Source organism: Cryptomeria japonica, chromosome 9, assembly GCF_030272615.1.
Source record: "Cryptomeria japonica chromosome 9, Sugi_1.0, whole genome shotgun sequence".
Taxonomy (NCBI): Eukaryota; Viridiplantae; Streptophyta; class Pinopsida; order Cupressales; family Cupressaceae; genus Cryptomeria; species Cryptomeria japonica.
Genome location: NC_081413.1, coordinates 706,673,611 through 706,695,519, shown reverse-complemented (window position 1 = coordinate 706,695,519; position 21,909 = coordinate 706,673,611). Strand labels below are relative to the sequence as shown.

The 21,909-nt window shown below is 33.6% G+C and overlaps 1 protein-coding gene across 2 annotated transcripts in view; it reads right to left on the bottom strand.

The window, feature by feature from the left end:
- The window catches only part of LOC131073842 (aldehyde dehydrogenase 1-like), a 60,762-nt gene that overhangs the window by 13,894 nt on the left and 24,959 nt on the right, over positions 1-21,909 (bottom strand). For both annotated transcript variants that reach the window (XM_058010354.2, XM_058010355.2), the window contains exons 5-7: positions 16,568-16,657; positions 16,276-16,449; positions 16,029-16,166 (exon numbers count right to left, since the gene is read on the bottom strand). In XM_058010354.2, coding sequence (XP_057866337.2) covers positions 16,029-16,166; positions 16,276-16,449; positions 16,568-16,657 — 402 coding nt within the window. The remainder of the gene's footprint in view (positions 1-16,028; positions 16,167-16,275; positions 16,450-16,567; positions 16,658-21,909) is intronic.

The following is a 21,909-nucleotide window of genomic DNA, read 5'->3' as shown; positions in this document are numbered from 1 at the left end:
AGACAAAATTTTGTCAATCATATTCTTATTCTAATTATTGCTCTTTATAATCTAGTAATTGATTTAAAGTTTGAAATTTCTTCTTGACAAAAACCCCAAGAGAACCTAACAAGGTCCCAACAACAAAACCAATGTTAGCAATAAATTTGAAGGAGATAGACTGGATTTTTGTTACCAAAGTATTTCTATAGTTATAGTCTTGAAACCCTAGACTCAATCCTAGTGGGATAGCAAAAGATTATTTTGGATCCTACTTTAGTATTCAATGTAAAATAAATAACACATACATATATCGTATCCACAATCAGATGTATTTAGATTTATATTTATATATCAATATATAAAGTAAATTCCTTATATCTTTGTTGAGTCTTCTATCTCTTATCTCTATATCTTATCTCTCCATTATATCTATCCTCTATTTTGGTGAATAGATATCTTTTGTATACTTATATTTTTATATAGGGACATAGCCCTTAGATAATATCTCTAACACCCTATCTTCCAATCTATATATTTCAAAACCTTGTTTCTAGATTACACCATTATATCTTTAGATTTGTGTCTATATCCTATTTTTTGGTCAACAAGAATCATTAGCAAAGTGACCATTCAAAACTTGAGTTGAAGAATAGATAAATAATTTTAACTAGTCCTTTAGATATATAATGAGCTAGAATGTAGCCAAATCGTTTAATAATAGGCACATACAAAGTTGGATCTAGAGGATTGCCTTGGCATATAGATCAAAAGATCTCAAATGCAATATATTTTTTACTACTAAGAGTAAGACAGGTAGAACCAATGATGAATGAATTGATGACCAAATTTTAGGGCTTGTAGCATTGCCAAGATAAATGACCAATCAATATGATTGGAAGCCTTAGCAAAGTCAATTTGTATGATAAGATCATGTTGATGATATCATCAAGCCTATTCCATGTCTTCCCAAACTATAACATTATTACCTTATATTTATTTAGATGTGATAAATCCATTCTATTGTGGTTGAATAATTTGAGGAAGAAGATGACACAATTTAAAAGCTAAGACTTTGGTGATAATTTTAAAGAGGTTTGGAGCAAGATGATGGGATACCAATTGTAGATATAATATTTTTCCTCATATTTAGGTTTGAATTTAATATTACCTTTGTCCACAATCTATCCTAAGGAATTATATAGATAAAATTTGAGCCTACCCAAAATTGTCACAAAGAGTTTTATATAATTCATAGGGAAAGTCATCATACTCAAGGATTTACTATTGGCCATAGTAAAATATATTTCATGAAAACCAATAATGGAGATAAATAGATCAAAATGATTTTGTTGGGAGGAGTAAAGTTCATAAGGAGCAACCTTAAAGAATTATTGCAAAGTGTGATCATATTTAGGAGAATTATCCTAAGCCTTAAAACCTACTCATAATGCTTGAAAAAGGCTTGAAGGATATCTATAAGATCCTTGACAATATTCTACCTATTCTTGATCTACTAAGCTCTCTTAGAAATATGAAAACCTCAAAAATATTGAAAACAAATCTTTACAAATTATATTTTCTATTCTCAACCAATGTAATCTAACTTTGATTTGAGAACCTCTAGTGGAGTTGTCATTAGTAATTTACTTTTGGTAATGGATATTATCCACCCGAATCTACAAATCATTAAGGCCTTGAATGATTAAAAAAATTAAGTTTGTAATGTAATTTTTTTAACCCATAATTTAGAATTGATAAGCTTAACGATTGTAATGATAGGCCTTGATGTTTCTTGATTGATTTGGTTTGATGATGAAGAATTAGATTCTCTTTTTACTTGTTTGTAGATCTAGGATGCCAAAAACACTATGCAAATATATTGAGACATGAGTAAAGTGTACTATACTTGTGTGAATTAGATTCTCCTTTTACTTGTTTGTAGGTCTAGGATGCCAAAAACACTATGCACATATATTGAGACATGAGTAAAGTGTATAATACTTGTGTGCATGCATCTTCTATAGTAGAAAATTCAATTTTACTTGATAGATGGAGAAATACAACTACACGAGGAAGACGAGAATGAAATGAATTAGACATCGGGTTGTAATTCACTCATATGGAGGCATAGTAGGTCTTACATCATCTTATTGCAACATAAAGTTAAATTAGGTCTTACCCTATAATGGTGGATCTAAATTTGAGATTAGGATGAGTCAATCAAGGAACAAAATATAAATCACCTCTATAAAAGGAGAAGTGTTTTCATTTTGTAGGGGGAATATAGGAGAGTAATTTTGAGATTACGAGGATAAGGAAAAATGATGAATTTTAGTGTGCTAGTTCTTCACCTTGGATGGTGATGCATGCGTATTTGTCATTTTGAAATGAATTATTTGGTGGAATTCAATAAAGTGTTGAATGTTTATTTTTTATTTTATGATGGATTTGTCAAAGTTTTTACAATACGTGTCCATGTAATATAATATTTTTATGCAAGCATTTTTTCTTTGTCACCAAATTCCTTAGGATATTGCACTTATGATGTTTATGCTTGTGTGAAATACTAGTAACGACATTGCAAATTAAATTTCATTGTGTCATTGAAAAGGGATAGTAAGATGAAAAGTTGATCCTTTTATAATCAATCTATCTCCTTTCCAAATCCCCATCTTTTGTTATTTTTATACATATCTTGCTAGTTTATGTGTAGTTTAGGGTTATATAGGATCTTATTTTTATCAACTTGCTATTTTAAATCAGATTTCTTGTGTTTGAAAGTTGTCCTATTGATGTTATAGTGGTGAAAGTTTTCATATCTATGCAATAAGTGATTGGAGTAGATATTTATGCATTGTTTATATTATTTGTTGAACTCCTAATGAATTTAGCAACTTGTTCACTTGTTTATCAACAACCCCTTATATAGGTACAAATACATAAGCCACTATACTATCCAACATTGCCATAACCTAACACAAAGAGACCATTGGGTTATCAATCTCTTGAGGTTGGTTTCCTTTCAAGAGAGGTGGTATATTTGGTGTTCTACTTGCATGTTGATGTGTGCATCAAAACACTCCTTAACGTGTATGAGTCATTTTTGTGGAAAATTATTGTTTGTTTTCTATAATACTAACTTTTTTCATGTATAATCAAGTAGATGTTATCTATTGCTATAATTTAGATTGGATGTTTGGTATGTAATAAGGCCCACAAATAAAAACTAAGAAAAATTATGATTAGTCCATGCCCTTTTTAGCTTCTACACAAGGCTTCATTTTTGGTCTAATATAGTGCCCCTCCCTGATTCATCTTTCCTTTTTGTGCATCGATAGTCTATATTGGCATAGCTTAGACTATTTTGTGATGCTTTGATTGGATGTTTATGGATTTACTTATGATTTGGATGCTTTTTTATTGGTGATAGACATTTTATATTTGCACTTGAAATTATGATTTTATGTGGATGATGATATTTCTAGATTATTATGATGATGGATTGCTATTTGATGATCTATATGAACTCATTTTACATGCGTGGTTTATACTTATTTATGGTGATTTGATGGTATCTTATGATGTACTAATCCTATGTCATGATTGTATTGGATATGATGATGATAGTGCTTGATTGGCGTGACAGTCTTCTAAGTGTATTCATGATAAAGACGATGTCATATTACTCTTTGTGAGCATCATATGATGTCACAATTCTCTTCACTTGCATGTTTATTTATGCTTATATGTTGTTGTATATGTATTGGTAGTGACATATTTGCAAGTACCAAACATCGACTCCACCTGGCTCCACAGGTCTGAGCGTGTCTTTATCCCAATGACAAGTTGATCGGAGATGACATGAAAGCCCATTCTATACTCTAGGTTTAAGTTGATTAACCTTGTCAGTGTAGTGTCTTGCTGTAAGATGTTGGTTAGTGTCAAGTGGTTTCTTGAGTTATCCTATTGTTTTTGTAGTGTTGTGATTATTGATTGATTTAATTATTAATTTATATAGTTTGATAATGCTAAATTAAATTAATGGATATACATAGTTTAAAATAATAAATTAAGTATATAGTTGATATAAACATTAAATATTAATATGTGATTATTATTGAGAATTTTTGTTTTTTTTAAACTATGTTTGGTAAACTTTTTAATGTGATCGGTGATGTTGGCACGACACGCCCTCCGGCTCCACGTGAATGCTTTTGACCCAGAGCTATGAATCGGTGAGGCTAAAAATGGGGGACCTCATCCCCACACTTCACTTGTTCAAATCTACGAGCACAATGTCCTAGCGAAGGCACAAGGCCTTGTGAGCACAATGGCCCAGCAGGGATTTGAACCTTGGTGGCCGCTTCACCAACAAAGTGTTTTAATCGCGACACTAAATGTATAAAGACATTATTGAGAATTATTATTATTTATCCCTTGGTTTTATATTTAAAATAATGATTTAATATCATTATTGTTTATCAAGGATTATTTGTTATTTATTTAATTATTGGGCTGTGGCCTTTAATATTATTTAGAGCATTTAATTGTAGAACCTTTGGTTATTTTTAATTAACAATCTTTTATATTTATTTGTGTCCATGGTTTAATTTATTATTGGATGATTATATTATTACTTACCCTCTTGAGTTATTTAAATAATTATTTGTTCTACCTACCCTATTTTAGTATTGGCTAAGATATTGGGGTAAGTTAATTAAATAATATTTATATTCTTGCCTTGGTATTTGCATCAAGTTGGTAAGAAATATATTTTAATTCTTTATTTTCATTGGCCAAGATTTTTCTATAGTTTTGGTTTTAATTTTTCTATTTATTGGATTTTGTTGTGCGTTGTCGGCGTTGGCATCTCTGCAAAAATTTTGTTGAAGAATTGATTGTGGTTGATTGGGCTTGGATTTGGATTGTTGGAGATTTGGATTTGGTTATTGCGCTTCTTCAATTTTTTTTGGGCCATTACTTCAACTTCTCCAGGTTGGAGCTTCACTACTTTCTTGCAATATACTGGCTAAAGGAATGAATGTGACTGTGTATGATTCTCAGTGGTTGCCTTGTTATATTTGATGTTTTGATTGTTTATTTTCTCTGCTTGTTGGACTTGTAGAGTCTTTATTTCCTTTATTAAGGTGTATGAACCTTCCCTTTTACTCCATTGAATCTTTTGGAGAGATCTTTTGCAATCTAGGTTGGATTGTGTTAGTTTGTGAGAAGGAGGTGTTGGGAACTGTTGTCAGTTTCCCTTATATGAATTTGTTGGCTCTAATTGGCCTTTGTATCATCTTTATTTGAGTCTTTCGCACCTTTTGGTAATGTCTTTTGGTCAAATTGAGAGTCCTTTGTGATTATGGCAAGTCTTGTTATCAATTTTGCCTGTTTACCTGTTTTCTACATTCTAGACCTAGAGATCTAATTCTCACACCAGGAGAGATAATTCTCAGACCAGGAGAGATAATTCTCAGATCAGGAGTGCTAATTTGGCTTCTAGATGCGCTAAATGAATTGAGGGATGTACTAAAAGAATCCAAGAAAGCGCTAATCTACCCTGTATTTTGTGTTGTTGATATTTTTGAGTTCTTTGTGTTGATTATCTAGTTTTGTGACTTTCTAGAGGTTGTTTACTTTTGGTTTTTCAGAGTTCCTGAGTTGTCCTAGGACCAGTTTTCTTATTGGAATAGATTCTATGTGTTTTGGTGATTATTTATTTGGGCTCATCTTGGTTGTAGTCTTCGTGTGGTAATTTTGATTGCATTTTGCTCATGAGGTTGTTATGATTGTATTTTTGTATTGTTTGATTCAAAACCTTGAATTACCAGGTCATGTACTATTAAGCCCATGGTCATTCTATATTATGTTGTACATATTTGTCACCCTAAGGTCTAGGTTCATGCTATGGGGGAGTGGGCTTCCAAGTGACTTGTTGGGGTTGCGTGGAGAAGACAACCAGGTTACTCGGGGTCTAGATTGCCAAAATATCTCATTGGGAGTTTTTACTTTGTAATCAAGCAGTAACTAAAATAATAAATTGAGGGTTGGGTATAATAGCTCATCTTAATAATATAAGAAGAGGTTATGGTGGCCCCTATTCCTTTCCTAGTGGTGGCTATCCAAGATAGGATTTGGAAGGCCTTGGTAACCTAGGTAAGCTAATCTCCCTTACTCCATAAAGGTTGAGATGGATCTGCATATGCATCTAGGATGGCCAGGACAGGTGCCCAGGTTCCCATTTGTCACATGTGATGACACTCTTTTCCCTACATGTAGGTGTTACTACTTATCAGATTGCCATTAGTTTTATGTCAAAGTTATACTATATACTCTAGTCGGTTATCTATTACCGAAATATTCAGTCGGTATGAACAGTCTAGTCAGTTACAGAAGAAAGCAGTCACAGAACGCAGTATACATCGAGCTGTCTATCAAGTATCTTTACATGTCTACTAAGCCGCAAAGATGACACATTGAGTTGATTTACACCGAGTGAAACGTGTTACCAGATTCATTGAACCTGGACATGCATATGAAAACCTGTTACAAGATCGAGGCACATCTAACCGTTATCACATTGGAAATTGCACTTAAAGATTGTGTATGATTTTGAGGTTATCTAACCAATGAAATATTTTGCATGGTTATTCATTCAATAAATCGTGTTTGTAAGATCGAAGCAATCAATTGGATCACCGTCATAAGAGATCTATTTATACAGCATGAGTTAAGAGTTAAAGGTGTGTGCATGAGTGTAAGAAGACTGTTATAGAGACACAGAGGTCACCAAGAAGGTTTTCAGAGAACAGTCAAAGAACAGAGTAAACAAAAGGGTTTACCGAGTTACTATATGGGTTACCGAGGTATGCTATAAGCAAGGTAACTTATTCTGAGCACATAGAATCTGCTATAACATTCTAGATGTAAAGTTGCAGATATTTGTAATGATTTTATTGTAATATTGTGAAGTTGTAAGAGAAACCTTTGATAGGGTAAAAGACTCTAATCAAGTCTATAAATTGTAAAACCTCTAACCAGGTGCAACATTTAGATGAAGTGTTGTAAAATCCTTTAGCAAGGTAGATCTAACAGATCTTGTTACTCCTAGCAGGGTATGCTATTAGAAATAGCTAAACATGTAGCTCTAACCGAGCACTCTTTATTATTGTAGTAGTGAAGTTGTGGGTGCCATCCCCACCACAATTTTTCTCTCTAACCAAGAGTTTCTGTGTAATCAAAATATATGTGTTATGGAGTGAATCATGTATGATTGTTATCTATTTGTTTTAGTTTTATATTATGTTACTGCACTATTCGGTTTATGCATAACAGTAAAGATATTGTTGAAGAAATGTTTTGAAGTACTGATTCACCCCTCCCCTCTCAGTACATTAGCTTTCCATATTGGGCCTAACAATTGGTATCAGAGCTTGAATCTTGGAAAAGGGTTTAACTTCCTAAAGAGAAAGATCTTATCAATGGAAGGCTATAAACAATCTCAGAGGATTGTGTATCTACAAGAAGAGCTGGATCATGCTAATCAAGTGATTGCAGACATGCAAAGGCAAATGCAAAAATCTTTGAAAGTGAGAAGAAGATTATTTGATGATTTGCAGGACTCTCAAGAGTTAGTGGAACAAATTGAGACATCATCTGAGAATAGTATATCTGAAGAGACTGAAGAAATGATTCGAGTATTGAAAGAAAAGAACAAAGCATTGGCTGATCAACTGAAAGCAATGAAAAGAGAACATGAACATTTCAAAACATAGATGACTGAAAATCTAGATGCATTGAGAACAACTGAGGATAAAGTAAGAGATCTAGAAAGAGAGAAACAACAACTTGAAGTCTTGGTATCTAATAAGAATGATGAAATCACAAGGTTAACTAGAATTCAACAAAACCTATCAGATCAACTAGGTTATGCACATCATGAAGCAATTCTGAAAAATGAAGAGAATCAAGCATTGAAACTTGAAGTATCAAGGTTGACCGATGAACTTGAAATAGAGAAGAAATCCAAAGAACCATTGAAGAAGAGTTATGAAGCATCAAAGATGTTGGATGAGTAGCTGAATACAAAAAGACCCAACAAAGATGCAGGACTCGGTTACAAAGGAAAAGACTCTACCGAGAAAGGAATTCATACTATCGAGAGAGGAGAATCATCAAAGCAAGCTGGAAACAAGAATAACATCAAAAGAAAGAAGCCTATTTGCAACTACTGTGGAAATCAAGGTCACATTGCTAACATATGCCAAATCAGAAAAGGTAAGCAACCGAATGCCACTAAGTCCAATGGTTATTGTTACAATTGCAATAAATATGGTCACACATCTAATCAATGTAGGACAAAGTCTGTTAACAATTATCATAAGGCAAAATTCAAAGGGTTTTGTAAAAACTGCAATAGATGTGGACATGGTACTGAGAAGTGCTGGTTTAAGCAAAAGAACTACATGTGGTATGCACACCGAGCAAATGCTAGAGGTTACCGAACTCACACAGATCCTTACCGACAGTATTCTGCAGTACCATGGGATTACAATGCATGGATATGGTGTGAATGTTGTGGAAGATATGGACATATAAGTGCTAACTGTTTTATAAGGTTTGGGATGTACAACCGAAGATCATGGAGGAATCTTGGTATGGCATGTTTTCATTGTCACAAGGCTGGACACTTAGCTGGAGATTGTAGAGATCAACCTAGAAAAGACACTGAAGAAATAAAAGAAAAATTAAAGATGATTTGGAAGAAGAAGGAAATTGTGTCAAATGAAGAAAGCACCTTACCTACCGAGTTAGGTGCACTTATTCCAAATTAATCGGTAAAGGTATGAAGGGACTGCATTCTCTAAAGGTTAAAATCTTAACAGTTCCTATTCTATTATGTACATAATTCAAAATCTACATGGTTAAGATGTAATAGTAAGTTTGAAATTCTATCAAAGTCTTTGAAGCACTTTACAAGAAGCCTGTCAAGTCAATGAATACAGGAAGCCTATCAAGTCGGTAAATGAAGGAAGTTTGGTTACTCGGTTAAAATGAGAAAAAGGAGAGTAAATTGGTTAAAGAGGAACCGAGTGCATTTAATGTTTTGACCTAATCCGCACGGAGCTTGATAAGGTATTTTGTGTACTTAAAAGTATTTTCGCAGTCATTTACACTTACCAAGTTTTCGAGAGAACAGAGCAATCGATTCAAAGGTGATCAAACCTCCTACAAAGCAAATTCAAGGTATTTACATCAAATCTCAACACATTGTTAAGCTAGTTTATCGATCTTATCTAGTTGCCATTATCTGCTAAGTATAAAGCATCTGTCATTTGAAATCCTGAAACCTTAAGGACTCTTTGTTAGTTTTTTATTTGAAATCTTCAAATGGCACCCAAGATCCAAGATCCCATAGTTGTCAAGAATGTAGAGAAGCCCTCACTGAAATACTCTTTGACTCCCAAAGTCGCTTCTAAACCGGATGACAAAATCGCCTTTTCACTCATCCCGGACAGAGTGTTGTTAGTCGAAGATGTGAGATTCTTCACCAAATGTCGTGTTGAAGAACTTGGTCATGTTGAAATCAGAGACACCTATGATGAGCTATGTATCGATGGTATATTGAACAACAAGTATGAGGACATCAAGATCAAGGGATTAATTGAAGCCCTAACCTATCCCCATGTGTTCAAACCCCAGTGGGTCAAGTTTGTTCTAAGCAGAGTTCATGATGATTTCATGTGGCTAGAATAACAACCATTTAAGATTACAAAGGAAATCATTCATCTGATTACTGGTTACCCTATCTATGATCATGCCCGAGCCCAGAAGATGATATCACAAAAGGAATTGATCAGTTTAACCAGAGTGGAATCTGATTGCAGAGGATTGAAACTGAATAATGTCACTGATGAAGAACTAAAATTTACCATTAGAGTTATGGGCTACTGTTTCTTCCAATCGGCAAGGGAAAACAGTGTTCCCTGTGTAGTAGTAGACTTGGCATACAAAATTGTGAAAAAGGGAATGAAAAATGACCTATGCGAGGTATTGCTGAAGAACCTATTTGAAAATCTGAACACCATCGGAAGTCGAAGAAGAACAACTTGGCTAATACTCTAAAGTTTGGATCACTACTGGTATGCATGTTTTTCTACTTTGAAAAATTCTTTCCTTCAGTTGGTAAAGTTGTTTGGGAGCTACACTGACCTATCACCCATCAGATTAATGACTTCATTAAGAAATTAGGTGATAATTTCAATGATATCATGGATGATTACTTCAGTAAATTTCAAGAGAAAATGCATAACAGATATAGGATTCCACCCCAGCTAGTAGAGAAATACAAAAATGATATATGTTTTGAAGTTGACACCGATTACTGTTATGTGAATGTTGTGGAACCAAGGACTCAATCTTTGTCACCTATGGGTTACGAGATTGATTTTGACATCACAAAACAACAAATGGATGCATTTCTTACATTGCTCAGACATGCTACTAAGTTGAGGTATGGTACCTATGAGGAAGTAAAGGAAAAGGTAAAGATGAATATTGTAGTACCCAAAGCTACAAGAAAGGTAACAAAGATGATTAAAACATTGTTAGAGAAATTTGGAGAAGACTCTTCCTCTACACCTGTCAAAGGCACCATTGCCATTACCGAAGAGGAATCTGAAGCCCAAGAGGCAGCTATAACATTGAGCACTAAATTGCCTAAGGGTAAAGTGTTAAAGAGAAAGAAACAAGACACATCAAAAGTCTCACCGACTCCACCTCCAGTAAAACGACCTAACACTAGAGCACCTGTAGCTTCACCGAGTAAGAAGACAAAGAGTGTTACTGTTCCCAAGGTAACAAAGACATACAAGAAATCTACTCGGAGACTCATTTTGGCAAAAGAGTCTAGTGATACCGAATCAGAAGATGCAAGCAAATTTCAGATTGTCAAGAGCAAGAAGGTAAATATACATAGTGTTGAAAACTTCTGTGCTAATCTGAAAGAATATGGTGGATTTGGAGGATTTAGATATGTCAAGTATGAAACCAGGAACAATGATGAAAAGAGACAAATTGAAGAAGCTGTCATTTGCACACTTCTAAAGTTCTGGTTAGCTCCATTAGAACTAGCTAAGTCACTTCCAAATGAATTGTATCTACATATTGATAATAGGAGGAAGTATGCAATGGACTCAGAGAAACAAATCAGAGAAAGAAGTCTAGTCCATCTCTTTCTTGATATGTCAGTAGCTGAAATAATGGAACACCTGACAACCTACAATTCAAAGTTTCTTGTCAAACAGAGAGCCTTAAAACTGATGAATGGGCTATATATTGAAGTAGAAAATGAGACAAAAGCAAAGTGGTAGGAAATCTTCAAAATCAAGGATGCCAGTGAGAAAGCTACAGTTGAAATCGTTGATATCACTGAGCATGATCCTAATGTCACTGAGCAAGGTCCCGATGCTACTGAACAAGACCCTGCCGACACCATTCAAATAGATGAAGATGTCATGGATACAGAGGCCCTGGAAGAGGAAATGATAGAAGGCACTGCATATGCAAAACCTGTATCTAGTGAATCCGTTTTGGAACAAGTTCAGCCTTATCCACCGGTCAAGCAACCTGTCTCAACCGAAACTCCTTAGGATACAGATCAAGGCACCGAAGGTCACAAGTCTGCAACATGAGAAGGTACTCAAGAACAGACATCTCAAGCACCTTTTGGCACTGAGAATGTTGCAATTGAGACACCAAGTACCAAACACCGAAGAACTCTACAAAGGCTAAAGGAACTGATCAAAGTGTTGCCTCTACCGGGCAACCTACCGAGGGTAATCAAGCCTCACAAGAAATTGTCTTAGTTCCATCAGTGAAAGGTAAAGAAAAGAAAGTGAAGAAGCATAGTTTTAAAATTGATTTGTCAAAACCCATAGTGTTGCCCAATGTAGACATAGAAAAATTAAAGGGGCGAGCACTCATTGATTTCAGTGAACTGTGCAAAGCAAAGGCCGAACAAGAGAAGCAAATGGCCATTCAAAAGAAAAATAAAGTACTTCAGAAGGTAAAAGAACTCCTAATAGATATGCTACCTGAAGCTACAGTATTAGCTGATGCAGCCATCCACATTCAACTGGATGAACTCCTAACAAAGATAGAGACATCTGGAGTAGATGCATTAGAGTATTTGAGCAAGTTGAAAGACAAAGAGCTCACTGCCAAGATGATAGAAGAGGTACAAAAAGCTATAGCTATTGGCAAAGTTAAACTTGTCAAATTTATTGCTGAGTTGACTCCTCAACTCAAGCACATTCATTATTTATTTCAGAAACTCTGCACATTTTCTTTATTCATTAAAGACATTAAGAATAAAACAGAGGCAATTGAGAAAGAGATCACCAATCTCTCAAATAAGTTGACCACCGAGCCAAATTCAGTTCAAAATTTTTATACAAAGCTTCAACAGCTCATGGCTCAACAATTGGACTTAAGAAATGAAGAACACAAGATCAGGATGGACATAATGACACTTTAGACATTATTCCTTCCCCATCTTTCATCAGTCCAAGAACAGATCAACCGAGCCACATACTTATCTACTACTCAAGAGGGAAGCACATTAGATGGCTTAATATCACTATTGGCTGATATTCAAGCACAAAATTCTTTAATGGATAGTGTAAAGGATGCACTCTCTGTCGCTCTCACCGATGCCCGGACCAAGTACAAATCCATTTTTGACCAGTTACCACCCCCGAATGGAAATTAATTTTTTGATGTTTGTCAAAAAGGGGGAGTGTTACTATATTTGGGAGGTAATATGTTACAGTACTAGGGGAGTGATCCAGTATTAATACAGTTTTGGGAGAATGATATAGTATTCAGAGTATAGTATACAGGGGGAGTATACCGAGCAGAATAAGCAGAGTATCCAAGAGCAGTACACCGCATAGTGTACAGGACAGTAAGCACAGAACAAGAACAGATCATCAAGCATGCAAAATCAGAGTTTTGTATAGTATATTGATAAGGGGAGTATATTTGATATATTATTATTAACTATTGTATATACTGTCAGCATAGTCAAATTTTGCAAAGTATATAGATTATTGAGTTATAACTTTGAAAGTAGTTTTTGTCAAACATCTCAAGTAATGTCAACAGGGGAGATTGTTACTACTTATTAGATTGCCATTAGTTTTATGTCAAAGTTATACTATATACTCTAGTCGGTTATCTATTGCTGAAATATTCAGTTGGTATGAACAGTCTAGTCGGTTATAGAAGAAAGTAGTCACAGAATACAGTATACACCGAGCTGTCTACCGAGTATCTTTACATGTCTACCGAGCCGCAAAGATGACACACCGAGTTGATTTACACTGAGTGAAGCGTGTTACCAGATTCATTGAACCTAGACATGCATATGAAAACGTGTTACAAGATCGAGGCACATCTAACCATTATCACATTGGAAATTGCACTTAAAGATTGTGTATGATTTTGAGGTTATCTAACCAATGAAATATTTTGCATGGTTATTCATTCAATAAATCATGTTTGTAAGATCGAAGCAATGAATTGGCTCATCGTCATAAGAGATCTATTTATACAGCATGAGTTAAGAGTTAAAGGTGTGTGCATGAGTGTAAGAAGACTATTACAGAGACACAGAGGTCACCAAGAAGGTTTTCAGAGAACAGTCAAAGAATAGAGTAAACAAAAGGGTTTACCGAGTTACTATATCGATTATCGAGGTATGCTATAATCAAGGTAACTTATTCTGAGCACATAGAATCTGCTATAACATTCCAGATGTAAAGTTGCAGATATTTGTAATGATTTTATTGTAATATTGTGAAGTTGTAAGAGAAACCTTTAACAGGGTAAAAGACTCTAATCAAGTCTATAAATTGTAAAGCCTCTAACCAGGTGCAACATTTAGATGAAGTGTTGTAAAATCCTTTAGCAAGGTAGATCTAAGAGATCTTGTTACTCCTAACAGGGTATGCTATCAGAAATAGCTAAACATGTAGCTCTAACCGAGCACTCTTTATTATTGTAGTAGTGAAGTTGTGGGTGCCATCCCCACCGCAGTTTTTCTCTCTAACCAAGAGTTTCTGCGTAATCAAAATATATGTGTTATGGAGTGAATCATGTATGATTGTTATCTATTTGTTTTAGTTTTATATTATGTTACTGCACTATTTGGTTTATGCATAACAGTAAAGATATTGTTGAAGAAATGTTTTGAAGTACTGATTCACCCCTCCCCTCTCAGTACATTAGCTTTCCATATTGGGCCTAACAGTAGGTCCTAGTGCCTTGAGTCATGTTTTGATGTGTTTCCTTTGGAGGATTTGTGATTGGGGATTTTATGTTGGTGATCATGTGCTTTATTTTTTGCATCCTTGTGTTAGTATTGTGTTATCCTTTTGTTGTTAGGTGTCAGCCTAGATCTAGAGTGTGAGTGGGATCTCGAGTCATCTCCTAGCACAGGGGGTGGTTCCTTATGGTTCCACATGGTCAGGTTGTTTGATGCCTTATTCTATTGGGATGTTCTTCGTTGGATGCCATGTGTGGATGTGGATCTCTTGTCTTCTCAGCTATGGATGGATACTTGTAGTGGATTGATGTATATGATTTATATGACATATGTATGTAATAGATTCATGGTGTAATTGTATTTGTAATTGAGAGCTATGCTCCTTGATGTAGATGTACATTGTGTTCATGAGAAATGGTAGATATTACTAGGAGAACCTAATGATGTAACGTGTGTATATTGGATATTGATTCATCACTGACAATAATGGCATTGGGTATATTGTTATGCATTTGGTTTCATGTAATATTAGGAATATGGTAGCCCATCTTGGAATTAGATTATGATATTAGAAATGAATAAGTAAATGGTGGTAAGGAACATTTGGTATTGGTGCTTTAAAATGAACCTAATGGGATGGTTGATGTATGCATAGTAAATGGATGTATTCATGCCAAGGATAGTAAATGATCATATGTATTTCTTGGGAGGAATTATCTATTGATAGAGTTAGTATGCAATGAGTTATATGAGTGATCATGTTGTTATTGTTTATGGATAGAGTAGGTTATGGTGTTGAGATACCCCAGGGAATGTTATTGATGTTTTGTATTTATTTCCACTTGTGATATGTGCTCTAGTGATTGTGGTCAAGATGATTAAATGATTATCTTGTTAGTAGATGTTAATGCAAATAAGTAGATGGTTATTTATGTTGCATTAATTGTTGCATTTAATTTTTTTTAATCTTTATTTGCATATTAGTTAGTGTATTTCTGTAGGTATTTTGGTGGGCATTACACCCCTCAACATGTATGAGTCATTTTTGAGGAAAACTATTGTTTGTTTACTATTATAGCAACTTTTTTCATATATAATCAAGTATATGTTATCTATTACTATAATTTAGATTGGATGTTTGGTATGTAGTAAGGCCCACAAATAAAAACTAAGAAAAATCATGATTGGTCCATGTTTTTTTAGCTTCTACAAAAGGCTTCATTTTTGGCTTGCGTTATCTTCCACTAAATGGGATAAACTATATAATCCATTTTTCAATTTTGATATAAAAAAAAGGGAAAGTGCTCTAATCCCTCACTTGATTGACCAACTGTAACTTATTTAATTTGTAATTGTTAAACAATATTTTTAGTTATATATTATTTTTTAATGGCCAAATTATCAACACGTACTAATCTTATTTACACTTTTTATATTACAATTTCAATCATTTTGTTACAAAAAACTTTAAGGCTTCCCAATTAAAATTTAAAATTTGGAGGATAAAAATATGAGATTAATGATTTTTAAAATAATACTTTTTCTTAAAATATATGATTTTTCAATTTGAAAATAATATAATCTTATGATAAAAATAGAAAGAGAATTAAGTGTGGTTCTTTCTTCTTCCATATTTCTTTTGTAAAGGTGGAAAATCTATTAACTAATTCCAAGTGAGTCCTCTAAATAGAATCATATTGAGGTAGTATAGTACCTGGGGACCATGTTGAACTCCTTGCTTAAATGGATCCCCTACCACTTGTTTATGAACTCTTTTTATAATTTTCTTCACAAATTCATCATACACATTCTCTTGAACAAAGATCCTCGACCCTGCCATACATATTTGTCCCTATCACATAAAAATATTTTTCAATTTTATATTAGAAGAAAATATATTACTGATTTAAAAAAAAAAATGACATTAATAATGTAATAATTTTTGAGTTGTTTGAGCATACCATATTTATATATGCAGCTGAATGGGCGATATCTACAGCTTCATCAATATCAAAATCATCCATGATAATAAGAGGTGATTTTCCACCAAGTTCTAATGTAACATCCTTCAAGTTGCTCCTTGCAGCTGCCTCCATCACCAATCTTCCTACTTCTGTGGACCCTGTTAATGAAATCTAAATAATACATACAATAAATTAACTTCAATATAAAATGGTTGCATAATCTTAATTTTAATTCAACCAATTATTAAGGTTTAATATAAAAAAGACATTGTGGTAAATATATGTATACCTTATCAATATCCATATGTTTGCTAATGGATGCACTAGTAGTTTCTCCAAATCCAGAGAGCACATTTAGAACACCAGGTGGTATTCCAACCTGTAAGTTATTAATGAACTAGTTATTTAATTATGTAATTGTAGATTATTTTCTATTAAGGATATGAAATAACTTGGTCATTTTAATAGGATAACCATGAAGAAATATTTTTTTACAATTGATTTTATATTATTATAAGTATTATATTTTATTTTATAAAAAAATTAATATTTATAATTCCTAAGTACTTGATTTGGTCAATAAACTAGAATATATCAACTTTCTTTATAACTAAATTTTGTTTAAAGAACAATAAAATAAAATGAAAAATTTACTTATTTGTTGTAAGGAAAACCACCTAACATGTTTAATTAGTTTTTGAAAGAAAAAAGAGATCAATTAACCCTATATATTTCATTTTTTGGTTGTGTTGGTGTATGATCTATGAATTCCATCACATTGAGGTTTTTTTCATTGTGATACATTAATTATAACCTATTTTGTTCATTGTGACACCTTAATTACAACCTATTTTTACTTATTATATGATGTATTCCATTTCACGTATTTTCTTTGATATTGCGAGTTCCTATTTTGTGATTGTTGTCATTGTGATACTTTTTAAATTAAAATTTTATTTATTTGTATTTATTATCAATAATCAAATATATTTATAAATTTGTTTTTTCTATCCAATACGAGAGCATGAGGACCTCTTTGACTAAGAGACAAGGATTGAGGGGTATCTATTCCACCAAATTCGCTTGAGGCATGATCCCAATCTCATCCCTTTTAGATGTCAAAACCTTGCACTCAACAAGAATTGAACCCTGGTGGGCTCATTAAGAATCTTTCAACTTCACCAGCAAACCAAGGGCCCTATTCTGATGATTAGTTAAATAGTGACAGTAACAAAAAAACATATTAGATAGAAAAGTTAAAAAATTTAGATGTCAATGAAAAGTATGTTAACATTCATAGCTCATATTTGGATTCCCTTAAAAAATACTTCAAGATTATCTTGAGTTTACACATGTGGGAATCACAAAATTTGTCAAATATATTGGAGCGATTAGGACATTATCTAATTAACTATATAATTAGGCCCTTTAATTACTATTTTCACTTAAGCTAAACTTAAGTGCTTTTTATCTTTTATTAGATCGAGCTAATAATATATTAAGTGAACTTAGTTGAGCTTATTTTTAGTACTTTGAGCTAATTTAAGTTTCCTAATTTTAGATTAGGTTTTTTTGCGTTCTATAAATAATGTCTTTCATTCATTGTAATATATCCATATCATTTACATGTTGATATCAATATTATATCTCTCTTTGGATCAATTCTCTCTCAAAGTTGCAAAACATAAATCATGGCTTCTTCTTTTCACATGTGATAGGGTTTTTTCTTGCAGGTGATTCATGGGCTTATGAGGTTGAACATGTTACAATTATGTCTTTGTCTTGTCATTGATGCCAACCCCATTGATCCAAAAGTAGACCAGTAGAGTTTTGGGTCTGGAAGTTGTGTTTTTGGTCTGAAGTTGGTCCAATGCGTTCTTGTTTTGATCGGATAAGTTTGTGTATAGATATTGTCTTTTGAGTTTACAATGAATACCTTAATCTATTGGGTGATGATCCAGTTGTTTCTTTTTGGTCCGATTTTACACGTTTGGTCTCAGTTTTGGTTTGAATTAAGCTCTGTGTGTTTCATATTTTGGTCCGGTTGTATAATCTGGGTCCGAAATGTCTATACACATTACAATCTTGCTTGTGGCCGACTTGGTGAAGATGGTTGTTCTAGATTGGTATATATATACATATGCAAGATAGATGAAAAATATACATGCAAGTGTGTGGAATATAGTAGTGAATATCTATGAGACTTAAAGTAAGGATGGTGATGTAAGTAGTGTTGCTATAGAGGTAATAGTTGGTACAAGGATAGTAATCTAGAAACTTGGAGGCCTAAACATTTTGGTCAGGTCAAAATTTGTGCTATAACAGAAATTATGATTAAAGCATATTGAGCGGCTCTTATTCATATCATTATTTTTTTATAAATTGTAATATTGTGTGCACAAGTATTTTTGTTGTATCTTGCCTCAAGAGTAGTTAGCCTTGGTTTGCAAGTCCAGAGTAGTTAGCTCCCTTTTTGTAAAATATTTTTATATAGTGGAGCATTTCTATGAGTTGGCGTTCATCGTGGTTTTTCTTAGTTTGGGTTTTCCACATATAAAATATTGATGTTCATGTGCAATTGATGAGAATGATTTTATAATATCTTCATTTGATGTTCTTCTATAGAAGTGGATGCTTGGAATAAACTTGTTAGATGCAAGATTGAGTTTGAAATTTCCATTCATGTTGATTCACCCCCCTCTCGACATCTGGTGTGTGTTCAACAATTTGTATCAGAGAAAGGTTCCTCTTGAGTAAGCTTAACCACTTGAGGTAGATCCAGAGTTTTGAACACTTGTTTGAAGAAGAATTAAATGTCATGGATGCCATGGAGCAGAGTGATTGTGAATGTGAAGGTAGGGTTGACATGGAAGGAGAACTAAGATTCGCTCTTGTAAATCGGGATGAGAGCAGATTCAAATTAAGGAAGGTTGAAGACAAAATTATGTACTTGAGAAAGTTGTTGGATGAAGGAAGAAAGAAAATGGATGATCTTGATACAAAGTTGAATAGAAAAACATAGGACTATACTAATCTTGAGAAAGAGGTGCATAAACTAAAAAAGGAGTTGGAGGCAAAGGAACAAATTAACAAAAGCTTGAAGTTAAAAGGCATAAGTGAAGTCCTTGATGTTGTACTTAGTGCTCAGAAACAAAGAAAAATCAAAGAAGGCTTGAGATATAAAGAAGGTGAATGTTCTAAAGAAAAAAGAAAAAACCAATGATATTCCAATTCATAATTTATGGAAACCTCCTTTGGTTCCTAGAACAAGTACTCTTTTAAGACTAATTATTTTTCTTGCAATAGATATGGACATATAGCTATTGAATGCAGAAGTCGGATAAGAAATCAGCCTATTAAGATAAGATGCTATTCATGCAAAAGGTTTGGACATAAAGAAAATGAGTGTAGGGACCTAATGATTTTGAATGGATACAAAATACAAATGTTGGAAAATAGTGTCATAGAATATGTTACTCTTGTAATGGATATGAGCATAAAGCATTTGAGTGCAGAGCGTCTAATAGATCCAGAAGTAACATAATGTATGGAATTCATCATCAGAGGAGCCTGATTTGCTATAATTATAGTAAGATAGAGAATATTGTAAAGATTGCAAAAACATATCTAATATGTCTTTTAGATCGACAAAGAATGTGAAAATAAACCTTAAGAAAGAAAAGATGAAAAAGATGTGGGTTAAGAAATCTGATGAAAAGACAAAGCAAAATACAAAAGTTGTGTCAGCACCAACCAATGGTGTTGCTTTCTTCGGAAACTAAATTAGCTTACCGGTCTAAGGGGGAGAATTGAAATAAAGATCGTGCACCCCCTCAAAATTTGGAGCAAAAGGTCAAAAGATAGCTTTCTAGTGCTTTAGAGTGTTTTATGGTTAATTTGGTGTTGTCGGAAAAGGAAGTCAAAAAGGAAGATCCATTTTTCTTGGGAAGTACACTTATCATTAATGCCGACTTGAATCGAAAGGAAATATATTGAGAATACACTTGAGTATTTCAATCACTTGCGAAGACAAAGGAGTTGCAATGCGAAGTATAGCTCTAACTGTTGCACAAAGAAAACCCTAAGCTTGCGATATGTCAATTTTGGTTGTTGTTGATCCAGAGTTGAATCCCCGACCTATGTTGAAGCCATATCTATTTGTAGTGATGTTAAATGATAAGGATTAATCATTATCAAAGATTCCTATTCATTTCCTATACACAGAGGATGTACGTGCTTACATACATGCTAAAATGGAAGAGGTGAGTCATCTCAAATTTAATGACCTATGGGAAAAAGTGATGGAAGAAGATGGTGTGACTTTGAAGAATGATTACAAAAATATTGGAGCTTTTGGGTTAGACATCTGGAGAGTTTTTCCTAATTTTTTTTATGAAACCGAATGGTTTAGAATCACTCTAAGACACATTCACAGTGATACAATGTACCTCAACAAACCCTACCAAATTACAAAGGATGTTCTTCAAACCCTAACCAATCTATAGTCTATGAATAATAACTTCGCCTCTAATTTGTGAGGAGTGAAAAGCAATAGAAGGGCAATGATAGTGAAAAATATCACTAACCCAAGAGTGAAGCTTGTTTCAAAATGCATAGCATACAAATTTATTTTCAGAATTGTGAGGGTATAGCCCCAGCTATAGCAATCCATATGGCCTTCAGAATTGTGGTATGCAATGAATCCTTTGATTTATGTGAAATTATTTTGGGAGAATTGATGGAGAACATAAATAAAACAAGAAAGAGAAAATATCCTTTCAAGTTTGGTTCGTTGATAATTTGTCTAGCTTTCATGTTCTTGAATGAACTCCCCATAAAGGACAATGTTGTATACGAGAAGACATCACCATTGGGAACACAAATAGGGGATTATGTGAGAAGATGCATGTTGGATGACAAGAGTTACCAAAGAGTTTTTAGTGGATGGTTCAAGGAGTTTCAAGCATCTATGCAATAGAGATATAGGTTTTCATCTGACTTGGTAAATCAATATAGAGATACATTCACTTTTATGGTTAGTAGGGATAAGTACTATATCATTGTAGTGGAACCACATGTTGGGTGGATTCTAGAGCTTTCCTACAAAGTATCTGATGAAATGGCTGAAGAAAACATTCTTCAAGTGATTAATTTGGACAAGGATCTTGTTGAGTCCCAATTCAAGACTGTGGAATAAATTGAAGAGAGTTTGAGGAAAGAAAGATTAGCAAAAACCTTAAATAAGAGAATGCATACGATATTTACTAAAATGGGGATTCTACAAATTGTAGAGAAATGTGCATCTCGATCATCTAAGTCTGCATCCTTTCTATCTTTTGCTATGGCCAGTATTTCAGATGTATTTAGAAATGTGAAGAAGAAAAGAAAACCAAAAAGGAAATTTGAAGCGCAGAGAAATGTAGAAGAGACAAATGAAAGCATTGATGAGGAGACAAAAAAGGAAATATTTGTAATCAGTACCAAAAGTAAAAAGGCAAAATTTGAAGAGATTGTTGAGAAGAAACCTCTAGTGAAGATGCAAAAAAGAGGTCCGTCCTCTAGATAGTGAAAGAAGAAGCCTACAACAAAAGAGAAGGGTCTGTAGGTAGAAGACTTAATCCTAGATAGCTT